The following is an 11,250-nucleotide window of genomic DNA, read 5'->3' as shown; positions in this document are numbered from 1 at the left end:
TACTTACATATAATATAAAAGAATATACATTTGCTCACTTTATGTATAATACTTTAGTAACATAATATAATAATTAATTGCACATATTATTTTAACTTCCCGTAGGGCAAGTTATAGTAATCGCAAGAAAATCGAAAATGAAAATTTTTATTTATCTTTACGTTTCAGAGGTTTCTGACTATTTTGGCATGCCTTAGAAAAAAATGGATGTATGTGTGTGTGCATGTGTGTGTATGTGTGTGTGTGTGGGTGTATGTATGTGTGTGCGGATACAAACTTTCGTCGACGATTTCGGAAACACGGATCAACCGATTTGAATAATTCAAAAACATTCGATTCGTATTGAAAAGGAGACGTGCTGATTAGTTTTTGGCAAAGGCAGGTCTAGCCGTTCCGAATATACGGGGCAAAAAGTGCCGAAAACGGTAACTCAGTTTTTAAGAGAACGGAGCGTCCGATTTAAATAATACAACTAGCTGTAAGTGGAATTCTGTCTTAAGGCAATTAGGGCATCGTGCCCATTGGAACTTCCCGTACCAAAAATTCTTATTTTTTTTTAAAACGATTAACATTTTTGAAAAAAAATTACTGTTAAAAAATAAGATTTTTGAGAAACTATAAATTGGACAAAAAATTATTTTTTTTTTTTGAAAAAAAAATTTTTTTTCTTTATTTTGACATATTGTGGAAGATCTGAACTTTTTTTTCAAAGCAATCGTACTGCTTTAACTACATAGGGACAAAATATAAAGCGCGTAAGCGCCGCGTCGCTGTCTAACGCATAAGAATTGGTACGGAACCGATAGGAATGTTAACAAAATGTATACTTATTGTTAAAATCTCTATAAAATGTCTGATAATTTGATGTGCATATGTCTAATGATCATTTTTGACCGCCAAATGGCTCATTTTTTTACTTTTTCCTCTATATCTCCGAAACCGCTGGACCTACCTTCATGAAAGTTGTATCGATTCTTCATCTTGTCAATACAAATAAAATGTTTTTTGAATTATTAAAATCGGACGCTCCGTTCTCTTAAAAACTGAGTTACCGTTTTCGGAACTTTTTGCCCCGTATCTTCGGAACGGCTTGACCTGCCTTTTCCAAAAACTAATCAGCACGTCTCCTTATCAATACGGATCGAATGTTTTTTGAATTATTCAAATCGGTTGATCCGTGTTCCCGAAATCGTCGACGAAAATTTGTATCCGCACATACATACACACACATACATACATACATACACACACACACACACACACATACATCCATTTTTTCTAAGGTATGCCAAAATGTTCAGAAACCTCTAAAACGTAAAGATATATAAAAATTTTCATTTTCGATTTTTTTGCGATTACTATAACTTGCCTTACGGGAAGTTAAAAAACATTTCACTTGTATTGACAAGTTGAAGAATTGGTCAAGTTTTCATAAAGACAGGTCTAGCGGTTTCGGAGATCTAATAAAAAAAGTAAAAAAAATGCCATTCGGCGGTTAAAAATGATCATTAGATATATGCATATCATATATATCCGTACCAATGCTTATGCGTCGGGCGGCGGCGCGGCACTTGCGCGCTTTGACATTTCGTCTCTATGCAGTTCAAGCAATACGATTGCTTTGAAAAAAAAGTTCAGAATTTCCAAAATATGTCAAAATGAAAAAAACATTTTTCTTTTCAAAAAATTTTTTTTTTTTAAAAAAGTACTTTTTTGTCAAATTTATAGTTTCTCAAAAATCTAATTTTTTCGAAGTAAAATTTTTTCAAAAATGTTAATCGTTTTTAAAATATAATAATTTTTGGTACGGGAAGTTGCAGCAATTTGCCTTAAGGCACGATGCCTTAATTGCCTTAAGACAGAATTCCACTTACAGCTAGTTTTTGTTTTATATTGGTATCCAAAACGTTTTGACGAGCATTGAAATAGTTCAAACTTTCGCAATACTCCTTTTTGCAGTACTCTTTGACTACTTTGGCTAATTTGTTTAAAGGACTGTTGTGCACGTATCTTCTGAGGATTTAGTTGTATTGACAATTCTAGTTGATCGAAGTTCTTGTCTAGGTGTGACAAATTCGATCTTTGTTAATAGTTCTAGTGATTCTATGATGTCATTCGCAATCTTGTAGAAAAAAAAGTGGATCCAATATTTTTCTCTGAGCTGTAAAGTTGTTACTTTTGCTTTTGTTTAAGATTAATTCAGTCTTGTGCTCTCCCAGTTTTTCATAGTATGCAAAGTTTGACAGTTTGCTCTTGCTATTATTTTAGAAAGAAGAAGAATTATTTTAGTAACATGTTAATTTCTTTAAAATAGCTATTAAATATAATATTAGAGGTAAGCGTAACGAACAATAGTTATGAAATTATTATTACTTGATTCGGTAGAGAAAAAGTTACGTGTGAGTTACAGCATATTTATCTTTATTTTTAGAAATATAGTCAGTGGATCTCAAAATATATTATTAAAAAAAATGTTACAGCAAGCTTAAAGCTCAACTAAATGAAAAAAGTTAGAATAGCAATTTTATTATAATTTTTTTTCAACCTAATAATTAACCTGCATCGCATTGATTAAATAGTTACCCCGCTTGTGGGTTAAAAACGAACAGGTGACAAAGTTGAAAAATAGCAACAAAATATTTAAATACAATGATCAATTAGCTGAAAATTTTGTTGAATATAGTTGTATAGAAGTTTGTTTTATTGTGTTTGAATCTCCTAAAATCATTTGGTTTAGACAGCATAATAATGAAAGCCAAATTAGATCTAAAATTAAATTTTTATGCGCTTAGTTTAAGTTTGATATAGTCTTTATAAATTATAATAAAACAATAAATTATAATAAAATCAAATAATATTACTAAAAAAATATTACTTCGATAATAATTTAGCCGCTTATGTGGATTAGTGCTTATTGCCGATCACACATATGTTGAATTGGATCAAAACGATGTGGATGATGCAATAACTAGGATGATGGTGACTGTGGCAGAAGCAGATGCTATTTTTAGAAATGCTGATTTCAATGATGATGGTTTTCCAGATAATGTGGGATTTATGATCGAAAAAATCATTATATTCACATCACCTTCATCTAACCACTATCAATTTAAGTAAGAACAAATAAGCTAGTCTATAAAACATATTCATAGCGAATATAGAATTAAATAATTATATATATATATATATATATATATATATATATTATATATAACAAATGTATTCTGAGCGGTTAAATATTGAATTAGAAATATGAACAAATAGCACTTCTTTTGCATTAATTTATTAAATAATATTAATTTTACACACGTCAAAGTGTGTTATAATCTAAAATTTTAAAATATGAATATTTAAAATAACATGATGTGTTAACTCTTCCAACTTGTTCTTTACTAAATGCACGTATCTTACGAACTGTGTCGACTGAAAACCTCTGAACGACTGAAGGTCAATACGGTGAGTCAAGAAATATCAAATAAGAATGAGAAGGAACAGGCCCAACTCAAAAATTGATAACGCTAGAGGATAGCCTCGAAATGTTTGAAAATTAATATTATTTAATGAATTAGTGCAAAGAGAGAGCTGTTTATTCATATTTCGAATTTATTACATATGTATGTATGTATATATATATATATATATATATATATATATATACATATATATACACAGTACAGGCCAAAAGTTTCTGGACACATGAAAAAAATCTCATTTTCTGAGTTTCTGGCTATTTTTTTCATATAAAAATAATTTTATTCAAGTTAGTTTTGTACATTCTACGTAGTATTAATATTTAGTGACTGATTTCTATCCAATTTGTGAGAAATGATAGACAAATTAGCAATGAAAATGTTAAAATGTCACTGCAATCGATTTTCCTGTATATGACCACCCTTTGCTTTGATCACTGCAGCGCATATTTTTGGTAATTTTTCGACGAGTTTTTGCAATGTTTGAGCAGGTATGTTCTTTCAGGACTCGTTAAGGCAATTCCACAGTGCAGGGAGGCTGGTTGGATGCAAATCCTTCACGCGTCGTTTAGGCTCGTCCCACAACAGTTCTATTGGATTAAGATCCGGCGATTGTGCAGGCCACTTCATTATTTGAAGTATTTTTGAAGAATTTATTGTCTGAAAAGCGAGCTCAAGTTGTTATTTTGAAACAAACAGGCGATTTTGCACCAATACTACAGGTTCCTAAAAGTACAGCACAAAATGCAGTGGCAAGATATCATGAAACAGGCATCAATACTGATCGAATTTGATCTGGTCGACCTCGGAAAACCTCAAATAAAGTCGATGACAAGATATACAACATCAGCAATGCAATCAAATCAATGGAACGGTTAAATGAGCCATATCACTCACAACGGTCAAGCGCCGGCTTCGAGAAAAAGGTATGATTGGTCGTGTTGCCATCAAAAAACTACTTCTGCGAACAGTAAATAAACAAAAGAGATTGCAATTTGCCAAAACCCACTTAAATTGGACCATCGGTCAATGGAAATCAGTGTTTGGACGGATGAGTCAAAATTCGAACTTTTCGGAAATCATCGACGTCAGTATTGTCGAAAACAAGACGAAAAAATACTTCAAATAATGGATCTTAATCCAATAGAACTGTTGTGGGACGAGCTTAAACGCCGCGTGAAGGATTTGCATCCAACCAGCCTCCATGGAATTGCCTTAACGAGTCCTGGAAGAACATACCTGCGCAAACATTGCAAAAACTCGTGGAAAGATTACCAAAAATATGCGCTGCAGTGATCAAAGCAAAGGGTGGTCATATTCAGGAAAATCGACTGCAGTGACATTTTAACATTTTCATTGCTAATTAGTCTATCATTTCTCACAAATTGGTTACAAATCAATCACTAAATATTAATACTACGTAGAATGTATAAAACTAACTTGAATAAATTTATTTTTATATGAAAAATATAGCTAAAACTCAGAAAATGAGATTTTTTTCATGTGTCCGGAAACTTTTGGCCCCTACTGTATATATATATATATATATATATATATATATATATATATATATATGAATATTATTTGTTTTGATCTTTACAAAACTCCTTGAGTGATGAACAATTCACAGATTATAATCGTGTCAATCTACAACTGGTTCAGATTTTTCCTAATAAAAACCCGAAGTTTTATAAAATTAGGATAGTGATACTGCTTGAAAGATGACAAGAAGTCATCAAATGATCAAAATAGACATAGACATTACAAAATAAAGTTATTCAGTTGCATGAAAACAGTCTTTGGTTTTCTAACAAAAATCTGCACTTACTTAATTGCCAATCTGATAGTTTCATTTTTCATAAATCATAGAAAAATTACTTTAAAAAGAGTAACAAATTAGTCATCAGCTAATAAGGTCGAAAATGTAATAACTTGAATTTATCAAATTATCAAATTGTTTCAGGCGCTTACCATTAACAGGAGTTAATGGTAAAGAATTTTTATTTTTAATGTCTACATATGGCGCCCTTGAAGGAGTATGCATTGGTATAGCTTTTACTGCGAGAAGATTTTCAGAACATGCGGTGGGTCTCAGGTCAGCAAACTTATTTTTAAATAATAAAACTGGCTTCAGTGAGATTAATAAACAAAAAGCTTAATTCTCAATTATAACTTTAACAGTGATCATTATATTTATTTATGCATTGTTAGCTTTACAGCAATGGCGGATAGATCTGCAGGAAAAGTTCAAGCTGGTGGAATGTGCGAGAGGCCAACTTTAGACGGTCTTAATTTTAATTGTTTAGTAGTAAGCACTATTATGGATACAGGAGAAAGAATATCTCAAGCAGCTAATAATATGGCTTTAGCACACGAATTAGGTTAGTTATTTATTCAATAATGTATAATAATAATAATGTTGTACTGCCCTAAGCCAGGTGTGTGAGCTGAGTTAAACTCCAAGTTGATTCAGGAAAGAAGTAGTGTGAGAGTATTTCTCATTTCCATTTCACACCGCAGTGCCCGATATGGTCACATTTTCAATTGGAAACATAATTTGATCTATCGCTTTGCTTGATGTGAGATTGCGGGAAATCGGTAGCCACATTCGCATCAGTCCGCGCGTTAACGACCTCGGCCACGATAATCCTAGTTATTTATATATTATATCTTATCATTCACATATTGTGACGAGTTAAGGTTGAAGTTGAAAACCCTTTTCTGGGGTATTGCAATGACTGCTACTTATTATATTTTAGCATTGCACTCCCCACTACGAAAGGGTTTACTTCAACTCCTTAACCCGACTTCTGTAAACACCCTGTAATTACCTGTGACTACAAATATAACTAAAGCCCGGTGCACACGACGCCAGTATTTCTAGAAATATAATTTCTGTCTGTAATTTAAATTCTGGCGCGCAAGAATTTAGCGCCTGAATTTCATGCTGTAACATATATGTCTAAATTATTGCATGCGCTATAACCTCAAATGTCAAAATGTCTGACAACGATCGTGTCGAAAGGACTGCAGTTATTGTCAGTTCTTTAATAATTTAAAAAAAAAGGAAGAAAAGGAAAGACGTAAACGGCTATGGAGTCGTTCTTGGTTGCTGCGGCATGACCAGCAAACGACTTCCTTAAATATGGTTTTTAATGAACTAGAGTGAGTTAATTTTAATTAGTGAAAGTTGATAAAACGTAATGTTATTGTTATATTTAATGTTTTTAGTGCAGAAGATCCGGCCAGTTTCTCAAATTACACGCGAATGGAAAATGGTATTTGGAATGATTTGTTGGAAATGGTAACACCATATATAAAGAAAGAGGATACAGTTATGAGGCAAGCTATATCACCGAGAGACAGGCTTTGTATTACAATTCGGTACTTGGCAACAGGAAATTCGTTTAGAGACATTAGTTATTCAACTCGAATTGCACCTAATACCATATCCCAAATCGTTAGAGAAACTCTTGAAGCAATTGTAACCGTTCTTCAAGATCATTTTATAAAATTTCCATCTTCAGCACAAGAATGGGAAGCTGTTGCACACAAATTTGAGACAACATGGAATTTTCCTCACTGCATAGGGGCATTGGATGGAAAGCATATAAGATTTCGTCCATCACGAAGTGATGGTTCGAAATACAGAAATTATAAAGGATATGACAGCATAGTACTCTTAGCTCTTGCCGATGCAGATTATAAATTTTTGTTTGTTGATGTGGGAAGAAACGGCCGTATGCATGATTCAACCGTCTTTCATACAAGCCTATTAGGCATAAAAATGGATATATATTAAACACCGAACAATTGCCAAACCCCAAGGTCACGAATCAAGTACATGTGTTGAATCACGTGGCAAAATACAGCTTTCCTATTGGACACTGGAAGTACTAGCCACCAAATAGTTACTGTCGCCGAATAGGACGTGCTCTATTTATTTTTTATCGGATGATTAATACTGATATAAAAATATTAAAAAGGTTCGCAAATTTTATTTTTAACTTCCCAAAGGAGAAGTTTATGTTTTCATCAAAAATCCAATTCGCTAATTTTACGTTTTCTCGACGTTGCAAGCCATTATGAATCGAATGAGACCAAATTTATAAAAAGTATGTGTGTGTGTGTGAGCAGATTTTTTTGCCGTAAATCGACGTTTTCTCAAAACTCAAGACCGATTTCAAAAATTTAAAAGCCATTCGATGTATCTTAATGAACATACTAAACCATTAAAGTCCTACAAAAACCTGCCTCAATTATAAAAATTATTGATTTTTGAAAATTTGCTTTTAAAAATAGTCCGACCGGGTTGACGTGTTCGATTTTCAGTAATGTGTAATAAATCCACTTCGAATACTTTTTACTACTGATAAATTAATTTATCCATTATGGATTCAGTTGATTATGTACACATATCGGTAAATTGCCTGAAGGCTAAATACCAATACCAACTAGTTTTTTTTTTAATTTTGAGTATTTTTGCAAATTTCGAAATTTTTAAAATAAAACGATTTGATTTTTTTTTCAATATTTTGGAAATTTTGAAATTTTTTGATATTTCAGATAAAATTACGAAAATTTGAAAAAAAATGCATATTTAAATTTTTTCGGAAATTTGAATATTTTAAAATTACTGAACTGCGTTTCCTAAACTAATCATTTATTCATGCCGGCGTTCGCTATATATACACAAATATCTATTTACAAAATAAAAACTAAACGCTTTCAAAATCGAAGTACATGAATCAAGTACGCATTGATATTTCCGTGACAAAATACAGCTTTCCTATTGGACACTGAAGGTATCGGCCACGAGATAGTTCATCTCTCGCCGAATAGGACATGCTCTATTCCTAAAATACGGCAGGAATTTGCGAGGACATAAGTTGTTATGAAATCAAATTCCGATGTTGCTAAGGCAACGTTTTTATATAGAAATTATGATGAGTATACCGCCATTGTGAATGCATGAAATCTAGCAGGCCAGATCGCAAATTATGTCGCGCAAGATCGTAAATTATGACTTATCATGTCGTTGCTAGAGTAACAAACAAACAAAAACTGTCCAACATGAAAACTGGCGTCGTGTGCACCGGGCTTAACTGCACAAATGAAACATAATGTACAATTAACCTTATTAACTTCCCGTAGGGTAAGTTATTGTAATGGGCCGAAAATCGAAATTAAAATTCATTTTTACTTCCCGAAGGAGAAGTTTATGTTTTCATCAAAAAAGCCGATTCGCTAATTTTATGTTTTCTCGATGTTTCAAGCCATTCTGAATCGAATGAGACAAAATTTGGAAAAAGTATGTATGTGTGTGCGTGCGTGTGCACGCACAGATTTTTTGCCGTAAATCGACGTTTTCTCAAAAATAAATATAAATATATAATAAATATAAATATAAATATAAATATAAATAAAAAAATTTAAAAGCCATTTGATGTATCTCGATGAGGACTATTATTTGTCAGTTTTGTGCGACGATCGGCTAAGCCGTTTCTTCATAAATCGGAGAAAAGTGAAAAATTTTTCGTCTACGTTTTAGCCCGCAATTCTGAATCGATTTTAAAAATTCAAAAACCGCTCGAAAAATATTGATTGGGAATCGTGCTGATTAGTTTTTGGTAGAGATCGGCCGCGCTATTTTCTTGTAATAAAGTTTTTGAAAAAAAAACTCGACGATTTTTATGGTTATTTTTTGGCGGTAGATACCATAGTCTTCTAGATCATACTAAAATATTACGGCCCTACGACAACTCGTTTAGCTTTAAAAATTCGTCAAAGTGTGCAAAAATTAGTATAGTCTTTTTGGCATTTGTCAAAATTAGAACTTTCACGACGTTTGCTCAAAAACGCCTGAACCGATTTCAAAAATTTAAAAACCATTTGATGTATCTCGATGAGGATTATCGTTTTTCAGTTTTGTACGATGATCGGCAGAGCCGTCTCTTTATAATTTGAGAAAAAGTGTTAAACTTTTTGTCCACATTTAAGCTCATTCTACCGAATCGATTTTAAAAAATCAAAAACTGTTCGAGAGATATTAGTTGGGAGTAATACTGATTCGTTTTAGGTAAAAATCTACCGAGCCGTTTTCTTGTTATTAACTGTTGAAACAAAAATTGAAACCGATTTTTGTGGAACTTTTTTTGGCGATATATATCAATGTCTTATACAACTTATTGAAATATTACGCCCTTACGACAAGTAGTTTAATTTTAAAAATTCACCAAATTTCAAGAAAATGAGTAGTTTATTTGACGTTTGTTAAAATTAAAAATAGACGACTAATTTGGTATAACGATAGAGTTCTTGGTTTTAATGAACATACTGAATCATTAAAATAGATTAAGATAGAAATGATTGATAAAAAATTCATTTCAATAAATAATTTTTTTATATTTCAACTTCAATAATTCAACTTTAATATTTCACTTCAATATTTTAACTTTGATATCCACTTCTGTTCCTGTAACCGTGCGACAATTTTCTGTCCGATTTGGTAAGGCTTTGTTTTTCAGCCCTTTATTGTACTCTTGACAGTTTTATTTCATAACGCCGTTTTTGCAAGTAGCAATAATTTGCTTTAAAATGTGGTAGAAAATACCGCTATCACAAAATGTTAGAAAAATAAATTGGTAACTGGTTGTGTATTAGGGATTTCACAATTAAACACATTTCACACATGATTTTCCATTTACGTTTATTACATAAAATTTACATAAAATATTCTAAATTATAATGACGTTCACAGAAGACTAGCAAATGATTGAAAACACGATTAAACTTTTTTATTTTAGAAGCTACATTAGAAGATGCTGCCGGCTCGACAACAGACAGCAGACTGCCCTGTTTTATGTTTTAATAATTTCAATTAAACCTAAAATGCTTAGTTAAGAATAGTTGCACAGATCCTTTCAGAATAATTGTTCACGAGAAAAATTTATGCTAAATTAACCAGATGCATTCGTATGAATGAATTTCGGGATGTACTGAAAAAGGAAATATAATATTTCCATGAAGTAAAATATTCTTGCTACAGAATATACTAGAATTCATTTATGTCCAACGTAATACTAAATTAATTATTAAATTATAGCAGGGATGCACAACAATATATATTTACATTTGTGTGTTAATTGATAGTTGAAAATTATAGGACACAGCTTTGGAAGTGATCACGATACACCCGATTGTGGAGATTATTTAATGGCACCCACATCTCGATTTGGCAATATAACAACACACTATATGTTCAGTAAATGCAGTAGATCAAAAATGAAAGATGTGCTACAGTTCCGTGCTCAATGTTTACATGAATCTTCTAAGCCATATTGTGGCAATGGTATGATTTTGTGTAGCTTCGCAACATAACATATTAAAAACAATGAAATTATGCGTTAACAATTTTTTAAACCTAATCGTAAAATTAGTATCTTGGTAATTCGAATCTAATCAAAGTATTTTCGGTTTAACTACAAACTCTTTCACCATGCAAAGTTTCATGAAAATTCCAGAAGAGTAAGCCTGGGGTTCTCCTTGTTAGTCTAGTTTATTTTTATATATTTTTACACATGTGTTTGGTTTGTTGGTACGGTAGTGAATATGCATTGTTATATTTTTATAATAAATTAATAAATTTTGATTTGATTATGAACGTTTACGGCATTATGCAGAATGAGTTGGAATTTGTGTCTCAATATTAATCAAATCTAAGATTAAATTCAGATTCCGTAAATTTAAATAAATTTTATATACTCATATATTTTATCAT

General features: G+C 31.8%; 1 protein-coding gene across 1 annotated transcript; it reads left to right on the top strand.

The window, feature by feature from the left end:
• Positions 1 to 6,550: 6,550 nt before the first annotated feature.
• LOC113383691 lies at positions 6,551 to 7,272 on the top strand. The gene is made up of 2 exons (XM_026621941.1): positions 6,551 to 6,635; positions 6,702 to 7,272. The coding sequence occupies exons 1-2, from the start codon at positions 6,616 to 6,618 to the stop codon at positions 7,270 to 7,272; spliced, it is 591 nt and encodes a 196-aa protein (XP_026477726.1). The 5' UTR covers positions 6,551 to 6,615.
• The last annotated feature ends 3,978 nt before the right edge of the window (positions 7,273 to 11,250 follow it).

The sequence above is a fragment of the Ctenocephalides felis genome, unplaced genomic scaffold (assembly GCF_003426905.1).
Source record: "Ctenocephalides felis isolate EL2017-DRISC unplaced genomic scaffold, ASM342690v1 CF-g0.4_SCAFFOLD_03570, whole genome shotgun sequence".
Taxonomy (NCBI): Eukaryota; Metazoa; Arthropoda; class Insecta; order Siphonaptera; family Pulicidae; genus Ctenocephalides; species Ctenocephalides felis.
Note: the sequence above shows the minus strand (reverse complement) of the source record. Positions and strands in the feature narration are given on the sequence as shown.

Bases quoted from the DNA above. Each gene is read 5' to 3' on its own strand.
- LOC113383691 (XM_026621941.1), top strand. From the start codon at position 6,616: ATGGTTTTTAATGAACTAGA. The intron at 6,636-6,701 runs GTGAGTTAATTT...TAATGTTTTTAG, and splicing joins ATGGTTTTTAATGAACTAGA to TGCAGAAGATCCGGCCAGTT.